The following is a 22469-nucleotide window of genomic DNA, read 5'->3' as shown; positions in this document are numbered from 1 at the left end:
GTAATTCGCCCCAAGACAGGTAAATGAAGTGAGCCATTAAAGCTGTACCTCGAACGCTGCAACATCCCATCACTCTAGTTGCCAGGACCCATGGGGGTATGGACACAAACACATCCAGATGAATCCACCATCACACTATAACAGCAACTTTAAACTCACCACAATGATGTTCTCATGGTCCTGAGTGCTAAGGTTAGTGTTCTGAGGAGGAAGAGGGGACAACAGAAATGAGACCGGTATGATCAGAGAGAGAGTGAGCAGACAAACTAATGTAATAGAGACACTCCCAAACTGACTAACAACTTTTATCTGTTGTAGTCCCCTGTAGCTCAGTTGGTAGAGCATGGCGCTTGCAACGCCAGGGTTGTATGAAAAAGGTATTCACTCACTAACTGTAAATCGCTCAGGATAAGAGCGTCTGCTAATTGACTAAAATGTAACATCTGTGGGTTTTGAGCTGAGCTCCCAGTAGCAGATGTGTGTAATTTGGTGTGTGTGAGGCCTGCAGATGGGCCTACCTCAGCCAGCAGGGTGGAGATGATTTGCAGCGGGGCCTGGTGGATGGACTCATCCTGCAGGGGAGAAGTCAGGGCCATGTCCACCAGCAATCTGATCTCCTTCAGAACCACCTCCCAGCGACTCGGATTGTTCAGAACCTTACGGTACTTATAGATCTTTTTCTGGTTGGAAATAAGAGGCACACGCATACAGATACAGTTGTATGTGCTTATCAAACCAATGCAAAAATACATGAAGGAAATGCATGCAGCGCTGTGTAGCCTACAGATAAAATCTCTGCGCAAAGTGCTGTGAGCCTTGTTGCACCCCCGTGAACGCAAACCAATTAATACTTCAACATAGTAATCCTACCTTCCACTGTAGAGAATTAAACCACTGGTCCCGCAGATAGCTGTTGGCCGCCTGTTAGGGCACACAGACAGTCAGGTAAAATATACATTTTAGTCATTTAGCAGACGCTCTTATCCAGAGCGACTTACAGGAGCATTTAGGGTTAAGTGCCTTGCTTAAGGGCACATCGACAGATTTTTCACCTAGTCGGCCCGGGGATTAGAACCAGCGACCTTTCGGTTACTGGCACAACGCTCTTACCCACTAAGCTACCTGCCACCCAGATACAGTGGATATAGAAAGTCTACACACCCCTGGTAAAATGACAGGTTTTTGTGATGTAAAAGAATGAGTCAAAGATAAATCATGTCAGAACTTTTTCCACTGTTAATGTGAACTATAATGTGAACAATTCAATTGAAAATCAAACTGAAATCTTCGAGGGGGAAAATTGAAAAATAAAAACCTGTCTGTGTTCAGAATTAACCAATCACATTCACACTCATGTTAAATAGAAGTCATTACACACCTGCCATCATTTAAAGTGACTGATTAATCACAAATAAAGTTCAGCTGTTCTAGTAGGATTTTCCTGTCATTTTCTTAGTTGCATCTCAGAGCAAAAGCCATGGTCCGCAGAGAGCTTCCAAGACATCAGAGGGATCTCATTGTTGAAAGATATCAGTCAGGAGAAGGGTACAAAATAATTTCCAAAGCATTACATATACCATGGAACACAGTGAAGACAGTCATCATCAAGTGGAGAAAATATGGCACAACAGAGACATTACCAAGAACTGGACGTCCCTCCAAAATGTATGAAAAGACGAGAAGAAAACTGGTCAGGGAGGCTTCCAAGAGGCCTACAGCAACATTAAAGGAACTGTAGGAATTTCTGGCAAGTACTGGCTGTGTGCTACATGTGACAACAATCTCCCGTATTCTTCATATAAATGGGGTAGGGTGGTAAGACGGAAGCCTTTTCTTACAAAGAAAAACATCCAAACCCGGCTGAAGTTTGCAAAAACATTTCCCCCAAAAGCACATGGGAAAATGTGTTATGGTCTGATGAAACCAAGGTTGAACTTTTTGGCCATAATTCCCAAAAGGTATGTTTGGCGCAAAAACACTGCACATCACCCAAAGAACACCATACCCACAGTAAAGCATGGTGGTGGCAGCATCATGCTTTGGGGCTGTTTTTCTTCAGCTGGAACCGGGGCCTTAGTCAGGGTGGATGGAATTATGAACAGTTCCAAATTCCAGGCAATTTTGGCACAAAACCTTCAGGTGTCCGTTAGAAAGCGGAAGATGAAGTTCACCTTTCAGCACAACAACGACCCAAAGCACACATCCAAATCCACAAAAGCATGGCTTCACCAGAAGAAGATTAACGTTTTGGAATGGCCCAGCCAGAGCCCAGACCTGAATCCAATTGAATCTCTGGGATGATCTGAAGAGGGCTGTGCACAGGAGATGTCCTCGCAATCTGACATATTTGGAGCGCTTTTGCAAAGAAGAGTGGGCAAATATTGCCACGTCAAGATGTGCCATGCTAATAGACTCCTACCCAAAAAGACTGAATGCTGTAATAAAATCAAAAGGTGCTTCAACAAAGTATTAGTTTAAGGGTGTGCACACTTATGCAACCAGGTCATTTATTTTTCCCCCTCAAAGATTTCAGTGTTTTTCAATTGAATTGTTCACGTTATAGGTCACATTAAAAGGTGGAAATAGTTCTGACATGATATATCTTTGCCTCATTCTTTTACATCACAAAAACCTGGCATTTTAACAGGTGTGTGTAGACTTTATATATCCACTGTACATGATCGGCACGCACACACACACACACACACACACACACACACACACGTGACATGAAGAGGGAGGGAGGGGGACAGGACATACCTGCAGGAGGACGGTGCCACCAGGGAAGCTGAGCTGCACACAGTATTTGGGGGCGTTATCCCAGGAGAGCAGCTGCAGGTCCTCTATGGTGCTGTAGGACAGGGCAGCCTCCATGTACCCAGTGGGCTAGAGACCAGTAGAGAGGAGAGCAATAATGTCAACTACTCATTCAAATAGGCTACACACTTGTAAAGAGGTATACAAGACCAACATACAGGCAAGCACAGTGTTTACAAACAAATCGCTCATTGGTAAGTCACAATGATCACTGTACTGACAACTTGTACAAGGCAGTATTCAACACCCAACAGAGATGTCCTTATAGGAGTATGTGAAAATCAAAAAGAGGCCTACTTCTGCATTTGGGTCATGCATGGAGCCATCCTATGGTTGCTCTAATATCACATTTGAACTGGCTGCTAGTTTTTCCATCACTGAATCTTAAAGTATTCACACGAAGCATCTCATGTGACCCCAATAGGTAGCCAAGCAGTTGACTTTATTGTGACATCAGCCTTGAATCCATGGATATTTGGGAATTGATACTGGTAAAGTGAGTGAGTGAGAGAGAACCGAATAAATCTTTCAGCTGCACGACTGACTGTTGCGTTTCTGGTCACATGGCCTGAAATGTCAACAGGCTGTTCCGTGTCGCCATCCCTCTGTTCTGTTATTAATGACACCCTCCCTCCAGTCAAATCAACAAGCTGTTCCTTTTATTCTGATGCCCTCCCTCTGCATTAGCACACCGGAGCCATTTCTTTGTGATGTTTTTCCCTTGTAAATTCAAATTAACAGAGTTCCTTAGTTTATGTCGCCCTAATTCAAGCTAACAGGTTGTTCCTTTATTTGCACCTCTCTCTCTCGCTCTCCCGTGTAATAGAACAAATAAGCAGTTCCTCCGTGTCTCCCTCCCCCTGTAAAAGAACAAACATTCAATATATTTACATCTCGCTCTCTAGCTGATAGAGCAAGCTAGCTGTTCTTCATCATATCTCCCTCCCTCTGAGATGGAGATGCTAGACATGTAGTAGCCATATTGTGAAATCAGGAGGGGTTTTCATTACACACTATTTCTATATCAAATATTGATCTTGAGAACAAAAGTCATTATTTTACAATACCCTTTTTAATTGAATGTAAAGTGCACGTATTTGGACACAGGTGCATACAAATGCATCACATACGCATGCACGCACACAAATAACAAAACAAGACAAAATACAAAAAAAAAACTAAATTCACAATAGATAAAGATTAACCTTGCATCTCTGAGAAACTCAAACGAAAAAGTAAATATAGAACAGCTTGCTGTGATAACCCGTGGCAATCTATCTTCCTCTAACATTCACTCGTCATGTTTTCCTCCATCTATTTTGCGTCTCTTTCTTATTCTGCTTTTCTTAAGGAGAAGTGGAGTACAGCTCTCCTCCCCAAAACAGTTATGTTGCCATGGAAACTAGTAGGTGAAATCGAGACCTGTTTTTTTTTTTTTCCAGGGAGAACCAGGTGGACAAAGATGTGCAGAAAGAATCTCTGTATTCAGCTGCACTGGCAAACTGATCATACAAAGGATCAAAAAAATTAATGTTGATCCTGCTCAATTAATAATACATTCTAATATTCTCACAGCAGGTCTCAGTGGTCAGTGTTCATGATCAAATCTGTAGCTGTAGTAATAAACACAATGCCTATTTCAACACTAGGCTTGGGCGGTATCCAGATTGTCATACCGACCTTGTACCATACCGGGATATTCGGTAACACCGGCACTAAACAAGGGGCGCTGTTTTCAAACCCCACAGCCTCTGTAATCCAACTGTTAGCAATGCTAACAAGTACATGTGCAATCCCATAGAGAATGCTAAATAAATGCTAACGAGCGCATTGCACACATTTTATACAATCTCTGACCTAAACCATTTGCAGGACAGACATCCCAGCTCATAAAGTTATACAAGTAACTCAAAAATGCTACTCACAAAACAAATATTAGACAGCAAGGCTCTTGATCCAGGAGGGGATTCTCTGCTGTTACCAAGTGAAGCTTGATTTTGGAAGAAGCTAACCACTTAGCTAGATAGCTAACTAGCTAGCTTCTAAATTAGCAAACCAAATGCACAACTGCAGATCATTTAGAACATTTTAGAGAGTTAACTTAATAGTTATAAGATATCTAGCTGGCAAACAGTTCTGAATTCCATACTGTAACTAGATCACCTGGCACATGCTTCACAACAGTGAGTGACTCATAAGGCTCCGGTCTCTCCTCATTGTGTGCTTGTAAACAAACACCAAGTGACTGGGGACTACCGGTAAGCTTCATGATGAACAATTGTGACAGGTGAAATGAAGAACGAGATCTTCTCAAGTTGACTGCATATATTTACTTAAAAAGTAGCAACAAATATACAAATGTGTAAATTTTTTTTCAAAAGATGGCCTCCAGTGTCGCGCCGCGGACTAAGGCACTGCATCGCAGTGCTTGAGGCGTCACTACAGACCTGGGTTCGATCCCAGGCTGTGTCACATCCGGCCGTGACCAGGAGTCCCATAGGGGCGGCGCACAATTGACCCAGCATCGTCCGGGTTAGGGGAGGTTTTGGCCGGGCCGGGCACCTGCAGGCTGACTTCGTTTGTCAGTTGAACTGTGTTTCCTCAGACACATTGGTGCAGCTGGCTTCCGGGTTAAGCGGGCGGGTGTTAAGGAGTGCGGTTTGGCGGGTCATGTTTCGGAGGACGCATGACTCAACCTTCACCTATCCCAAGCCCATTGGGGAGTTGCAGCAATGAGACAACATTGTAATTGGATCGCAATTGGACATCACGAAATTGGGGAGAAAAAAGGGGCAAAAAATATATATATATATCATCTAAGATATACACTGCTCAAAAAAATAAAGGGAACACTTAAACAACACAATGTAACTCCAAGTCAATCACACTTCTGTGAAATCAAACTGTCCACTTAGGAAGCAACACTGATTGACAATACATTTCACATGCTGTTGTGCAAATGGAATAGACAACAGGTGGAAATTATAGGCAATTAGCAAGACACCCCCAATAAAGAAGTGGTTCTGCAGGTGGTGACCACAGACCACTTCTCAGTTCCTATGCTTCCTGGCTGATGTTTTGGTCACTTTTGAATGTTGGCAGTGCTTTCACTCTAGTGGTAGTATGAGACGGAGTCTACAACCCACACAAGTGGCTCAGGTAGTGCAGCTCATCCAGGATGGCACATCAATGCGAGCTGTGGCAAGAAGGTTTGCCGTGTCTGTCAGCGTAGTGTCCAGAGCATGGAGGCGCTACCAGGAGACAGGCCAGTACATCAGGAGACGTGGAGGAGGCCGTAGGAGGGCAACAACCCAGCAGCAGGACCGCTACCTCCGCCTTTGTACAAGGAGGAGCAGGAGGAGCACTGCCAGAGCCCTGCAAAATGACCTCCAGCAGGCCACAAATGTGCATGTGTCTGCTCAAACGGTCAGAAACAGACTCCATGAGGGTGGTATGAGGGCCCGACGTCCACAGGTGGGGGTTGTGCTTACAGCCCAACACCGTGCAGGACGTTTGGCATTTGCCAGAGAACACCAAGATTGGCAAATTCGCCACTGGCGCCCTGTGCTCTTCACAGATGAAAGCAGGTTCACACTGAGCACATGTGACAGACGTGACAGAGTCTGGAGACGCCGTGGAGAACGTTCTGCTGCCTGCAACATCCTCCAGCATGACCGGTTTGGCGGTGGGTCAGTCATGGTGTGGGGTGGCATTTCTTTGGGGGGGCCGCACAGCCCTCCATGTGCTCGCCAGAGGTAGCCTGACTGCCATTAGGTACCGAGATGAGATCCTCAGACCCCTTGTGAGACCATATGCTGGTGCGGTTGGCCCTGGGTTCCTCCTAATGCAGGGGTGTCAAACGTCTGGCCCGCGGGCCGGATCAGGCCCGCAAACGGGTTTAATCCGGCCCGCGAGATGATTTTGAAAAAATATATATTTAAAAATATATATATTTTTCAATTTTTTTACATTTTTTTTTGGTAAAGTATAAAAATGCGCTGCAATTTTTCAATAAAATAAACTGCTGTTCCAATTGCGTCCACTGGATGGCGCAATAGCAATTGTGTTAAGCAAGCAAACTGTTTATACCGGGGCAGAGCAAGTAGGTCAAGCACGTGCAGCCAATGAGCTACTTTGTTTTGCCCGCAATATTTATTACGGCTTCTACTTTTAACATTATGTGCTTTGGCACCCTCATTGCCCCAATATGTCTCTGTCAAAAAAGAGAAAAGTGGACGCAGAGTGCAGATTGTTCCAAGAAAAATGGTCATCCTATTTATTCACGGAATTGAATGGGAAAGCTGTATGTTTGGTGTGTTCAGAGCATGTTGCAGTGCTGAAAGAATATAACCTTCGTCGCCACTATGTGAGTCTTCATGCCGACAAATATGACAACTTTCAAGGACAGCGGAGATGAGAGAAGGTGAATGAACTGTTGGCGGGTCTGAAGAAACAGCAGTCTGTGTTTACTCACAGCCGAGACATCAGTGACGCTGCAGTGAAAGCTAGCTACCTCATTGCTAATGAAATCGCAGTGGCTTCAAAACCATTTAGTGAGGGTGAATTTGTAAAAACATGCATGATGAAGGCAGCGGAGATTGTGTGCCCTGAAAAGCGGCAGACTTTTGCAAATATCAGCCTGACAAGAAACACAGTTGCAGACAGGATTTCCGATCTTTCAGTGGATTTGGACAGCCAGTTGAAGCAAAAAATCAAGTCATTTATTGCGTTTTCGGTTGCAATTGATGAAAGCACGGACATTACAGATGTTGCACAACTGGCCATTTTCATCCGCGGAGTTGATGACACATTGACCGTCACCGAGGAGTTCGTGGAGTTGGTGCCGACGACAGATACAACGACAGCAGCTGATATTTTTACCGCACTCGTTGGCGCGCTGGACAGGGTCGGAGTGGACTGGTCCCGCGCTGTCAGCCTGGCTACAGATGGTGCGCCCTCAATGATCGGGAAAAAAGCAGGCGTTGTGACAAAGTTCCGAGAGAAAGTGCAGATCTGCAAATGGAGGACGTGTATTTCACTGTATTTTGCACCAGGAGGCTTTGTGTTGCAAGTCATTAAAGACGGATAACGTCATGAAGGTGGTCATCCAAACTGTTAATTTCATCCGATCCAGAAGCCTGAATCACCGTCAGTTTGACAGCCTTCTCAGAGAGAAAGACCACATCTATGGCCTGCCATACGACACTGAGGTAAGATGGTTAAGCCGAGGTGCTGTGCTGAGGCGTTTCTTTGATTTACGAGAAGAAATTGAACAGTTCATGGAAGAAAAGGGCAAACCAGTGTTAGAATTTCATTCCGCAGAATGGATGCAGCACCTTGCATTTATGGTGGATGTTACAGAGCACCTGAATAACTTGAACAAACAGCTGCAAGGGCGCAACAAAGTTGTCACGCAGTATTATGACAGCATACGTTCTTTCAAGTTGAAGCTGTCATTGTGGGAGACGCAACTTGCCGGTGGTGATGCAGCTCACTTCCCCTGTCTGAAAAATGTGTGCGTGACCCAACATGTGGCAGACATGAAGCGGTTCAAAGATAAAATAACGGGACTGTTACGGGAGTTTGAGCAACGCTTTCAGATTTATGTTTTTATGTTGATGTGCTATTGTTTTTAATTGATTTTATTTTATTTGTATATTTAACCTATTCTTGACTCTGTGGTTCTTGCACTTGTTTGGGGAACAGGATTTCATTATTTTTATCTACATTTCTGCCTGAGAAATGACACACCTGATATAGTTCTGTGATCTGTGAAACAGTTCTGTTAATCACTGAGGCATTGTGTGTTTGTGTGTTCTTTTTCTTTAGAATTTTCAAATAAACTTGACGTGTTTTATGATTAATAGTGATGTTGTGCTTGTACTATTTTGGACACACTGTCCACAGGCTCCAGCTTTATGTTGTATGTTGATCGTATTAAAACAAAGAAAACAATCTGAAGTTGTTGTTTTTAAGTTATATATACCATGATTTTTCCGGTCTGGCCCACTTGGGAATAGATTTTCCTCCATGTGGCCCCTGAGCTAAAATGAGTTTGACACCCCTGTCCTAATGCAAGACAATGCTAGACCTCATGTGGCTGGAGTGTGTCAGCAGTTCCTGCAAGAGGAAGGCATTGATGCTATGGACTGGCCCGCCCGTTCCCCAGACCCGAATCCAATTGAGCACATCTGGGACATCATGTCTCGCTCCATCCACCAACGCCACGTTGCACCACAGACTGTCCAGGAGTTGGCGGATGCTTTAGTCCAGGTCTGGGAGGAGATCCCTCAGGAGACCATCCGCCACCTCATCAGGAGCATGCCCAGGCATTGTAGGGAGGTCATACAGGCACGTGGAGGCCACACACACTACTGAGCCTCATTTTGACTTGTTTTAAGGACATTACATCAAAGTTGGATAAGCCTGTAGTGTGGTTTTCCACTTTAATTTTGAGGGTGACTCCAAATCCAGACCTCCATGGGTTGATAAATTTGATTTCCATTGATCATTTTTGTGTGATTTTGTTGTCAGCACATTCAACTATGTAAAGACAAAAGTATTTAATAAGATTATTTCATTCATTCAGATCTAGGATGTGTTGTTTAAGTGTTCCCTTTATTTTTTTGAGCAGTGTAGTTTCAGGGTATTGAAAAACCATCCCGTAGAAATGTCCAAATACCCAGGTCTTTACGGTATATCTCCCAAGCCTATTCAACACTGTGCTCACCTTATTAAATGCTCATAGCCCATGTGTCTTGATAGGATGTTTATATCAACGAATCTGTTGATGCATGTCGTTTGACAAAAAATAACACCACAAAAAGATGCACAGACAATGCATTGACTGAAGGAATTCAATAATGTATAGAAAGGTAAACCAATACTGCCAGGTGTTTTTACATACTAATGCAAATAAAATAGACATGAAAACAGCTAGTCACAATATGCAGCATCACATCTCTCCTTCCATTGTATAGCCATTATGGTTATTGCTAGCCAAGTACTCTCCACCATTTTCTAATTTGCACATGTTATGAACATCAGAGACCAGTAGATGGCAATTGCCTCTGGGCAGCTTGGGTATGAAGGATATCCAATTAATAATACTTAAATTTCAGGCTTATTATCCGGCATGACCTAGTGGGGACTGGAGGTGAATAAATTCAAGCCGTGACTGGTGTATGTGGACAACATATACTGATTGTGACCTGCACAATGTGTTGTTTGATCTAAATCCGAGATACACCAGAGACAGGCTGCAGTGGATGTGCATGTGCATGTGTATGCAACCTTTACCCTGTTCTCTTCACTCACCCAATAAACATTTTACACTGTGGTTTCCTCTTCGCCAATTCCTTGATCAACTTTATACTGACTGTGGTTTTGTTATACTAGTAATACTAGCAGAGTACTTTAAACATTTGCATTTGGAAGACATAAAAGCTTCCTGTGTGAAAGATGGTAAAATCAAAGTGAAATGGATTATGGGATAAAGAGTAAATAGAGCAAGCATTTCATTATACAACGCTGGAAGATAACCATTATGTAACTTAAGGAAATACATTACACTTGGCTTGGATTTGATAATACATTGATTAAAAAAAGAATATGATTGTGCAAACATGACTTCCCAAGTTTCATGCAAATGGCGTGTCAAAATGAATGATACAGAACTGTGTGTTAAACAGCTGCACATACAGTAGAGTTACTGTATCAAAACAGGTTATTATTACAGTAACTTCCCTCCATAATAATAAGGAACCAAACAGTAGGTTGTAAATTACCCACCAGGCTGCTGTCTGATAAAACAAGCTAGTGTGAAGAACTGAAGGACTTGGGGACCCTGTAACTGGGATTTCACTATGAACATTACAAAACTAAATAAATCTAAAAGGTATCACGTTGGGACATGGTACTGTGAGATCTGTGACAGACGCACTGTGACAGAGACAAAATAGAGCCCAGTCAGGACCTCACCATAGCAGAGGTTCCAAAGGCTCTCATATGATGAACAATGGAGGGGAGGGGATAATCTAGTTCTCCTCATGCCACATGACCCAGCTCACTGTCCTTTCTTTCACCACTCTGTTACTCCCTCACTTAGAAATTCCAAGGATCCCATGTACTGTATATTGTCTCAGAGTATTGGGATACACAAGTGTGTGTGTATATATATATATATATATATATATTATACACACATGTATATATATACACATGTATATACATATATGTGTGTGTATATAATTCAGCAGAATGAGGTGTGCCTGTGTTGGAATTCAACAGACACTGGAATGGAATGGCTGTCATACATGTAGAGATACTGATTTAAGAAAAATGTGCAGTGGTCTCTTAATTTTTTCCACAGCTGTATGTAAGTATGTACAGTGAGGGAAAAAAGTTTTTGATCCCCTGCTGATTTTGTATGTTTGCCCACTGACAAAGAAATGATCAGTCTATAATTGTAATGGTAGGTTTATTGGAACAGTGAGAGACAGAAAAACAAAAAAAATGTCAAAAATGTTATAAATTGATTTGCATTTTAATGAGGGAAATAAGTATGACCCCCTCTTAAACAGAAAGATTTCTGGCTCCCAGGTGTCTTTTATACAGGTAACGAGCTGAGATTAGGAGCACACTCTTAAAGGCAGTGCTCATAATCTCAGCTTGTTACCTGTATAAAAGACACCTGTCCACAGAAGCAATCAATCAATCAGATTCCAAACTCTCCACCATGGCCAAGACCAAAGAGCTCTCCAAGGATGTCAGGGACAAGATTGTAGACCTATACAAGGCTGGAATGGGCTACAAGACCATCGCCAAGCAGCTTGGTGAGAAGGTGACAACAGTTGGTGCGATTATTCGCAAATGGAAGATACACAAAATAACTGTCAATCTCCCTCGGCCTGGGGCTCCATGTAAGATCTCACCTAGTGGAGTTGCAATGATCATGCGAACGGTGAATCAGCCCAGAACTACACGGGAGGATCTTGTCAATGATCTCAAGGCAGCTGGGACCATAGTCACCAAGAAAACAATTGGTAACACACTACGCCGTGATGGACTGAAATCCTGCAGCGCCCGCAAGGTCCCCCTGCTCAAGAAAGCACATATACAGGCCCGTCTGAAGTTTGCCAATGAACATCTGAATGATTCAGAGGAGAACTGGGTGAAAGTGTTGTGGTCAGATGAGACCAAAATCGAGCTCTTTGGCATCAACTCAACTCGCCGTGTTTGGAGGAGGAGGAATGCTGCCTATGACCCCAAGAACACCATCAAACATGGAGGTGGAAACATTATGCTTTGGGGGTGTTTTTCTGCTTCAAAGGGAAGATGGACGGGGCCATGTATCGTCAAATCTTGGGTGAGAACCTCCTTCCCTCAGCCAGGGCATTGAAAATGGGTCATGGATGGGTATTCCAGCATGACAATGACCCAAAACACACAGCCAAGGCAACAAAGGAGTGGCTCAAGAAGAAGCACATTAAGGTCCTGGAGTGGCCTAGATCAGCAGGGGATCAAATACTTTTTTCCCCTCACTGTATGTATGTATGCATGCATGCATGTATACACACACACACACACACTTAACAAAAATATTAAACGCAAAATGCAACAATTTCAACGATTTTACTGAGTTACAGTTTATATAAGGAAATCAGTCAATTGAAATAAATGCAGTCGGCCCTAACCTATGGATTTCACATGAATGGGCAGGGGTGCAACCATGGGTGGGCCTGGGAGGTGGGGGGGGGGGGCATAGGCCCACTCACCTGGGAGCCAGACCCAGCCAATCAGAATGAGTTTTCCCCACAAAAGGCCTTCATTACAGAGATAAATACTCCTCAGTTTCATCAGCTGTCCGGTTTGCTTCTCTCAGACGATCCTGCAGGTGAAGAAGCCGGATGTGGAGGGCCTGGGCTGGCGTGGTTACACGTGGTCTGCGGTTGTGAGGCCGGTTGGACGTACTGCCAAATTCTCTACAACGACGAAGGAGGCGGCTTATGGTAGAGAAATGAACATTAATTCTCTGGCAACAGCTTTGGTGGACCTTCCTGCAGTCAACATGCCAATTGCACACTCCCATAAAATATGGATATATCTGTGGCATTGTGTTGTGTGCCAAAACGTCACATTTTAGAGTGGCCTTTTATTGTCCCCAGGACAAGGTGCACTTGTGTAATGATCATGCTGTTTATTCAGCTTCTTGATATACCACACCTGTCAGGTGGATGGATTATCTTGGCAAAGGAGAAACGCTAACTAACAGGGATGTAAACAAATTTGTGCACAACATTTGAGAGAAAGAAGCTTTTTGTGTGTATGGAAAATTCTGGGATTTTTTATTTCAGCTCATGAAACATGGGACCAACACTTTACATGTTGTGTTCATATTTTTGTTCGGTATAGTTGCTAGCACCTGTTCCAGTGTTACTGTACAGATTGGGCTACAACAACGGTGGCAACCTCAAACTTACAGTAGTTTAGTACAAGATGGCGCCGACAGACCCGTCGCCCTGTTTCTAGTTCCTAGCAAAGTTTGCATCCTGAGGCCGCATTTATTGTAGCTGGGGACTTTATTAAAATTAATCTGAGGAAAAATGCTCCCGAAATTCTACCAACACATCTCCTGTGCTACACATGGAGAGATCACACTTGACCATTGTTACTCTCCCTTCCAGGACAGCTACAAGGCCCTCCCCCGCCCTCCCTTCGACAAATCAGATAACGCCTCCAACCTGCTCCTCCCCGCCTATAAACTTAAATTGGAAGCACCCGTGGTAAGGACTATTCAACGTTGGTCTGACCAATCGGAGTCTATGCTTCAAGACGGTTTAGATCACGCGGACTGGGAAATGTTCCGGGTCGTCTTTGGGAATAGTATCGACATATACACTGACTCGTGACTGGATTAATCAGGAAGTGCATAGAGGATGTTGTTCCTACTGTGACGATTATAACTTATCCAAAGCTGCCTCCCGAGTGGCGCAGCGGTTTAAGGCACTGCATCGCAGTGCTTGAGGTGTCACTACAGACCTGGGTTCAATCCCAGGCTGTGTCGCAGCCGGCCTCGACCGGGTGACCCATGAGGCGGTGCACAATTGCGCCAAGCATCGCCCAGGCTATGGGAGAGTTTGGCAGGCCGGGATGTCCTTGTCACATCGCGCTCTAGCGACTCCTGTGGCGGGCCAGGGGCATGCACGCTGACTTCGGTCGCCAGTAGTACGGTGTTTCCTCCGACACATTGATGCGGCTGGCTTCCGGGTTAAGCGAGCAGTGTGTCAAAAAGCAGGGCGGCTTGGCAGGGTCGTGTTTCGGAGGACGCATGGCTCTCCCCAAAGTCCGTACGGGAGTTGCAGCTATGTGAAAAGACTAACTACAAAATTGGGGAGAACCAAAAACCATGGATAGATGACAGCATTCGTGCAAAATTGAAAGAGCAAACCACCACATTTAACCACGGCAAGGTGACTGGGAACATGGACGTGTACAAACAGACCAGCAATTCAACGGCTCAGACACGAGACGCATCACGGATTATAAAGAGAAACCCAGCCACATGCTGGACACCGACACCTCACTCCCAGACAAACTTAACACGTTCTTTGCCCACTTTGAGGGGGGAAAAAAAAGAGCCGCCGACGTGGGCTCCCACTGCTCCTGATCTCTGTGGCCAACATGTCTACGACATTCAAGCATGTGAGAATGCTGTTCATCAACTACAGTTTAGCCTTCAACACCATAGTGCCCTCCAAGCTCATCACTGAACCCCTCTGTGCAACTGGGTTCTAGACTTCCTGAAGGGCCAACCCTAGGTGTTGAAGGTAGGCAACAACACCTCTGCCACACTGATCCTCAACACAGGGGCCCCAGAGGGGTGTGTGTTCAGCCCCCTCCTGTACTCCCTGTTCACCCATGACTGTTTGGCTACGCATGTCTCCAACTCAAATCATCAAGTTTGCTGACGACACAACAGTGGTAGCCCTGATTACCAACAACAACGAAACAGCCTACAGGGAGGTGGTGAGATCCCAGGTGGAGTAGTGCCAGGAAAATAACCTCTCCCTCAATGTCAACAAAGCGAAGGAGCTGATCGTGGACTACAGGAGACAGGGTGAGCATGCCCCATCGACATAGACGGAGCTGCAGTGGAGACGGTCAAAGCATCAAGCTCCTCGGCGTGAACAAAACTGAGGAGTTGAAATTCTCTCTACACTTTGACAGCATGCATCACCGTCTGGTACTGCAACTGCACCGCCCACAACCACAAGGCTCTCCAGAGGGTGGTGCCCTCAGCCCAATGCATCACCGGGGGCACACTGCCTGCCCTCTAGGACATCTACAGCACCCGGTGTCACAGGAAGGCAAAGATGATCATCAAGGACCTTAGACACCAGAGCCATAGCCTGTTCACCCCGCTACAATCTAGAAGGCGGAGACAGTACAGGTGCATTAAAGCTGGAACCGAGCAACTGAAAAACAGCTTCTATCTCCAGGCCATCAGACTGTTAAATAGCCACAATAGCCAGCCTCCGCCCAGTACCATGTCCTGAACCTTAGAGACTGCTGCCGTGTACATAGATTCATTGAGCACTGGTCACTTTAATAAATGTTTACATACCGTTTTACCCACTTTATATGTATAGTGCATTCGTAATGAATACAGATCCTTTACTCAGTACTTTGTTGAAGCGCCTTTGGCAGCGATTACAGCCTCAAGTCTTCTTGGGTATGAGGCTACAAGCTTGGCACACCTGTATTTGGGGAGTTTCTCCCATTCTTTTCTGCAGATCCTTTCAAGCTCTGTCGGGTTGGATGGGGACCGTCGCTGCACAGCTATTTTCAAGTCTCTCCAGAGATGTTCGATCGGGTTCAAGTCCGGGCTCAGGCTGGGCCACTCAAGGACATTCAGAGACTTGTCCCGAAGCCATTCCTGCGTTGTCTTGGCTGTGTACTTAAGGTAGTTTTGAAAGCGCTGCAAAATCTGGACCCCTACAAATCAGCTGGGCTAGACAATCTGGACCCTTTCTTTCTAAAACTAGCCGCCGAAATTGTCGCTACCCCTATTACTAGTCTGTTCAACCTCTCTTTCATAACGTCTGAGATCCCCAGAGATTGGAAAGCTGCCGCGGTCATCCCCCTCTTCAAAGGGGGTGACACTATAGATCCAAATTGCTACAGACCTATATCCATCCTGCCCTGCCTTTCGAAAGTATTCGAAAGCCAAGTTAACAAACAGATAATTGACAATTTCGAATACCACCGTACCTTCTCCGCTATGCAATCCGGTTTCCGAGCTGGTCACGGGTGCACTTCAGCCACGCTCAAGGTCCTAAACGATATTATAACCGCGATTGATAATAGACAGTACTGTGCAGCCGTCTTCATCGACCTGGCCAAGGCTTTCGACTCTGTCAACCACCGCATTCTTATTGGCAGACTAAATAGCCTTGGTTTCTCAAATGACTGCCTCGCCTGGTTCACCAACTACTTCTCAGATAGAGTTCAGTGTGTCAAATCGGAGGGCCTGTTGTCTGGACCTATGGCAGTCTCTATGGGGGTGCCACAGGGTTCAATTCTTGGGCCGACACTTTTCTCCGTGTATATCAATGATGTCGCTCTTGCTGCTGGTGACTCTCAGATCCACCTCTACGCAGACGACACCATTTTGTATACATCTGGCCCTTCATTGGACACTGTGTTAACAAACCTCCAAACGAGCTTCAATGCCATACAACAATCCTTCAGTAGCCTCCAACTGCTCTTAAACACTAGTAAAACTAAATGCATGCTTTTCAATCGAACGCTGCTGGCACCCGCCCACCCGACTAGAATCACCACTCTCGACGGGTCTGACCTAGAGTATGTGGACAACTACAAATACCTATGTGTCTGGTTAGACTGTAAACTCAACTTCCAGACTCACATAAAGAATCTCCAATCCAAAGTTAAATCTAGAATCGGCTTCCTATTTCGCAACAAAGCCTCCTTCACTCATGCTGCCAAACATGCCCTCGTAAAACTGACTATCCTACCGATCCTTGACTTCGGCGATGTCATTTACAAAATAGCCTCCAACACTCTACTCAGCAAATTGGATGTAGTCTATCACAGTGCCATCCGTTTTGTCTCCAAAGCCCCATACACTACCCACCACTGTGACCTGTACGCTCTTGTTGGCTGGTCCTCACTACATGTTCGTCGTCAAACCCACTGGCTCCAGGCCATCTATAAATCACTGCTAGGCAAATCCCCGCCTTATCTTAGCTAATTGGTCACCATAGCAGCACCCACCCGTAGTCTGCGCTCCAGCAGGTATATCTCACTGGTCATTCCCAAAGCCAACACCTCCTTTGGCCGCCATTCCTTCCAGTTCTCTGCTGCCAATGACTGGAACGAATTGCAAAAATCTCTGAAGCTGGAGACTCTTATCTCCCTCAATAACTTTAAGCATCAGTTGTCAGAGCACCTTACCGATCACTGCACCTGTACACAGCCCATCTGAAATTAGCCCACCCAACTACCTCATCCCTATATTGTTATTTATTTTGCTCATTTGCACCCCAGTATCTCTATTTGCACATAATCTCTTGCACATCTAGCATTCCAGTGTTAATACTATTGTAATTATTCTGCACTATAGCCTATTTATTGCCTTACCTCCATAACTTGCTACATTTGCACACACTGTATATATATTTTCTGTTGTATTTCTGACTTTATGTTTTTTACCCCATATGTAACTCTGTGTTGTTGTTTTATTGCACTACTATGCTTTATCTTGGCCAGGTCGCAGTTGTAAATGAGAACCTGTTCTCAACTGGCTTACCTGGTTAAATAAAGGTTAAATAAAAAATAAATAAATAAAAAGTTGTCCTGTTGGAAGGTGAACCTTCGCCCCAGTCTGAGGTCCTGAGCACTTTGGAGCAGGTTTTCATCAAGGATCTCTCTGTACTTTGCTCCGTTCATCTTTGGCTCGATCCTGACTAGTCTCCCAGTCCCTGCTGCTGAAAAGCATCTCCACAGCATGATGCTGCCACCACCATGTGTTACCATAGGGATGGTGCCAGGTTTCCTCCAGACGTGACACTTGGCAGTCAGGCCAAAGAGTTAAATCTTGGTTTCATCAGACCAGAGAATCTTGTTTCTCATGGTCGGAGAGTCCTTTAGGTGCCCTTTGGCAAACTCCAAGCGGGCTGTCATGTGCCTTTTACTGAACAGCGTCTTCCATCTGGCCACTCTACCATAAAGGCCTGATTGGTGGAGTGCTGCAGAGATGGTTCTCCCATCTCCACAGAGGAACTCTGGAGCAATGTCAGAGTGACCATCAGGTTCTTGGTCACCTCCCTGACCAGATTGCTCAGTTTGGCCGGGCGGCCAGCTCTAGGAAGAGTCTTGGTGGTTCCAAACTTCTTCTATTTAAGAATGATGGAGGCCACTGTTCTTGGGGACCTTCAATGCTGCATAATTGTTTTGGTACCCTTCCCTAGATCTGTGCCTTAACACAATCCTGTCTCAGAGCTCTACGGACAACTCCTTCGATCTCATGGCTTGGTTTGTGCTCTGACATGCACTGTCAATTGTGGGACCTTATATAAACAGGTGTGTGCCTTTCCAAATCATGTCCAATCAATTGAATTTACCACAGGTGGACTCCAATCAAGATGTAGAAACATAAAGGATGATCAATGGAAACAGGATGCTCAATTTCTAATCTCATAGCAAAGGGTCTGAATACTTTATGTAAATAAGGTATGTTTTTATTTATAATAAATAATAATAAAAACCTGTTTTTGCTTTGTCATTATGGGGTATTGTGTGTAGATTGATGAGGAAAAACATTTATTTAATCAATTTTAGAATAAGGCTGTAATGTAACAAAATGTGGAAAAAGTAAAGGGGTATGAATACTTTCCGAATGCCCTGTATCTAGTCATGGCTCATCCTGTATAACTACTGCTGTACACACCTTTGCTATTCATATACTGCCCATATTGTCTATAAACACCATATATACACTACCGGTCAAAGGTTTTAGAACACCTACTCATTCAAGTATTTTTCTTTATTTATGATATTTTCTACATTGTAGAATAATAGTGAAGACATCAAAACTATGAAATAACACATATGGAATCATGTAGTAACCAAAACAAGTGTTAAACAAATCAAAATATATATTTGAGATTCTACAAATAGCCACCCTTTGACTTGAGAGCTTTGCATACTCTTGGCATTCTCTCAACCAGCTTCATGAGGTAGTCACCTGGAATGCATTTCAATGAACAGGTGTGCCTTCTTAAAAGTTAATGTGAAATGTATTTGCTTCTTAATGCGTTTGAGCCAATCAGTTGTGTTGTGACAAGGTAGGGGGGGTATACAGAAGATAGCCCTATTTGGTAAAAAACCAAGTTCATATTATGGCAAGAACAGCTCAAATAAACAAAGAGAAACGACAGTCCATCATTACTTAATGTCTTGAAGTAATGATGGAGTTTAGACCAAAAAGCTATATTTTTGTCTCATCAGACCACATGACCTTCTCCCATTCCTCCTCTGGACATTCCATCCAGATGGTCATTGGCAAACTTCAGACAGGCCTGGACATGCGCTGGCTTGAGCAGGGGGACCTTGCGTGCGCTGCAGGATTTTAATCCATGACGGCGTAGTGTGTTACTAATGGTTTTCTTTGAGACTGTGGTCCCAGCTCTCTTCAGGTCATTGACCAGGTCCTGCCGTGTAGTTCTGGGCTGATCCCTCACCTTCCTCATGATCATTGATGCCCCACGAGGTGAGATCTTGCATGGAGCCCCAGACTGAGGGTGATTGACCGTCAACTTGAACTTCTTCCATTTTCTAATAATTGCGCCAACAGTTGTTGCCTTCTCACCAAGCTGCTTGCCTATTGTCCTGTAGCCCATCCCAGCCTTGTGCAGGTCTACAATTTTAGCCCTGATGTCCTTACACAGCTCTCTGGTCTTGGCCATTGTGGAGAGGTTGGAGTCTGTTTGATTGAGTGTGTGGACAGGTGTCTTTTATACAGGTAACGAGTTCAAACAGGTGCAGTTAATACAGGTAATGAGTGGAGAACAGGAGGGCTTCTTAAAGAAAAACTAACAGGTCTGTGAGAGTCGGAATTCTTACTGGTTGGTGGGTGATCAAATACTTATGTCATGCAATAAAATGCAAATTAATTACTTAAAAATCATTTCCTGGGTTTTTATTTTAGATTCCGTCTCTCACAGTTGAAGTGTACCTATGATAAAAATTACAGACCTCTACATGCTTTGTAAGTAGGAAAACCTGCAAAATCGGCAGTGTATCAAATACTTGTTCTCCCCACTGTATGTATGTATGTATGTATGTATGTATGTATGTATGTATGTATGTATGTATGTATGTATGTATGTATGTATGTATGTATGTATGTATGTATGTATGTATGTATGTATGTATGTATGTATAAATAAATAAATACACACACACACACACACACACGTTACCCCTTGGCAGCTTTAACAGAAAGCACAGCATTGATTTTCACTGCTACGCAGACGATACACAACTTTACATGTGTGTCACCAGAAGATTTTAGCTCCACGGATAAATTATTAGAATTCATTAGTGATTTAAAATACTTGGATGGCTCACAACTTCCTCCAGCTAAATCAAGACAAGACTGAGGTACTAATTGTTGGAGGCAAAGCACAGAGAGAGAATCTAGCCGCACATTTTAATTCACAGGCAATAAAGACAAAACACCAGGTAAAAAACCTAGGTGTTATTTTAGATTCTGAACTAAATTTCTAAATCACACATTAGTAATGTGACCAAAATAGCTTTTTACCACCTGAGGAACATTGCTAAGGTGCAGCCGTTTCTCTCTCAGGCTGATACAGAGAGACTCATCCATGCTTTTATTACAAGCAGGCTTGACTACTGTAATGCTCTCCTGTCTGGTCTACCCAAGAAGGCCATTGGACAACTGCAAAAAACATACAGAATGCTGCATCACGGGTACTGACCAAGACCAGACAAAGAGCAAACATTACACCGGTTTTAAGATCTCTGCACCGGCTGCCTGTGAGTTTTATAATTAATTTTAAGATTATTTTATTGGTTTTTAAATCAATCCATGATTGTGCACCCCGATACATGTCAGAAATGCTTTTAAGTTATGTGCCTTAACTATTCCAAAGCCTAGGACCAAGAGGCATGGAGAGGCAGCCTTTAGTTATTATGCTACCAGCCTCTGGAATAGCCTGCCAGAGAACATGAGGGGGGCCAAAACTGTGGACATATTTAAAAGAGATCTTAAAACATAGTTTTAGCTTTGCTTTTCCTTAGGGTGCTTTTCATTTGTTCAGTTTGTATCTTTCTTTCGTTTTTTAAATCTTATGTTTGTTGTGTAGTAAATATTTCACCTTTAATTTATTGTTTATTCGTTTTTTCCCTGTAAAGCACATTGCATTGCATGTCTGAAATGTGCTGTATAAATAAAGCTTGATTTGATATCGTCATACCTTCCTTCTCTCACCCTGGGATATACGGTATTACCAGTTAAGTACACAAAGGGGTGCCAAAAACACAAAAAAGCCCATTGGGCATCTATTACCAGAATGCTAACAGAATTAGCACAAGAACTTGCGAATTTCCATTGAGGCTGCTAGCTAAATATACTAACGAGCACAAACGAAAATAAACAAAATCGCAAAGACCGGCAATCCAGCTCATAAAGTTATACATATATTAGGTAGGAGCTACAGAATGTCATTTTTGGGTAAGTATGGACATTCAGAAGTGAATGTGATTGAGAGACATTGTGCAAATGAACAAAGTTGACGCATGCAGTACTGGTTCTCCAGCAGCATGTCGACAAGCTGTGTCTGTGTGGAGTCGCTAGGGCAACGGGCCTCTCTGCTCTGCTCGGAGAAGAGGGGGGAGGAGCAAGAAGGGCTGAGAACAAAGAGGAGAAAAAAGAAGGTGGCAGGTGTCCAAATAACTCATCCAAAGAGCTTTCTGCTGTGTTTGAGAAGGCAAAGCCAACACAATATCATGCCATCACCTTATTAATTCAGCCACTTAGTTAGCAATCGTGTTAATGCATAATTCTGCGTTTTTCATGCAGGAAAGAAAACGATAAAACGCGTAAGAAATATCTTGCTGCGTTCTGTAAACCGATCTAAAATGCTTCTTATTTTAATTTCTATGCAGCATCAGACACATTTTCTGCTTGAGTTGCACTTCTAAACTCGGATGAGAATTCACCAACGGGAAATCTATCAGCAGACACATCTGACTGATGTGGAGCTACTTTTCGCCTGTACTTTTCTCGGTGTAGCTAGCCTATTTTTCTCAGGTAAAATGCAAGATTAACTTTAAGCAAAACCTCAGGAAATGTAGCTAGCTACATTCATACCTATGATAGGCCTAAACATTAGAAATATGATGGCCATGCATCGTTTTTGCTTTTTTATTGAAAGCTAATTTACTTGTATGGCTGCCAGCCAAATAGCGTTGCACTTCTGTTGTCATCTGATGATAATGAAGCTACAGTATGTTATGGAGAATGTGTTGCACTAATGTATTTTCTGTGAAGAAAAACTATAGTTGAACGTCCCTGGTCACACTATTGAAGCAAAAAAACA

The 22469-nt window shown here is 43.8% G+C and overlaps 1 protein-coding gene across 1 annotated transcript in view; it reads right to left on the bottom strand.

The window, feature by feature from the left end:
- Positions 1-22469, bottom strand: part of LOC121531819 (C-Maf-inducing protein) — a 51379-nt gene that overhangs the window by 8066 nt on the left and 20844 nt on the right. The window contains exons 2-5 of the mRNA XM_041837297.1: positions 2761-2886; positions 871-921; positions 519-680; positions 160-201 (exon numbers count right to left, since the gene is read on the bottom strand). Of these exons, the coding sequence (XP_041693231.1) occupies positions 160-201; positions 519-680; positions 871-921; positions 2761-2886 (381 nt within the window). The remainder of the gene's footprint in view (positions 1-159; positions 202-518; positions 681-870; positions 922-2760; positions 2887-22469) is intronic.

This window comes from Coregonus clupeaformis, chromosome 19 (assembly GCF_020615455.1).
Source record: "Coregonus clupeaformis isolate EN_2021a chromosome 19, ASM2061545v1, whole genome shotgun sequence".
Lineage (NCBI taxonomy): Eukaryota > Metazoa > Chordata > Actinopteri > Salmoniformes > Salmonidae > Coregonus > Coregonus clupeaformis.
Note: the sequence above shows the minus strand (reverse complement) of the source record. Positions and strands in the feature narration are given on the sequence as shown.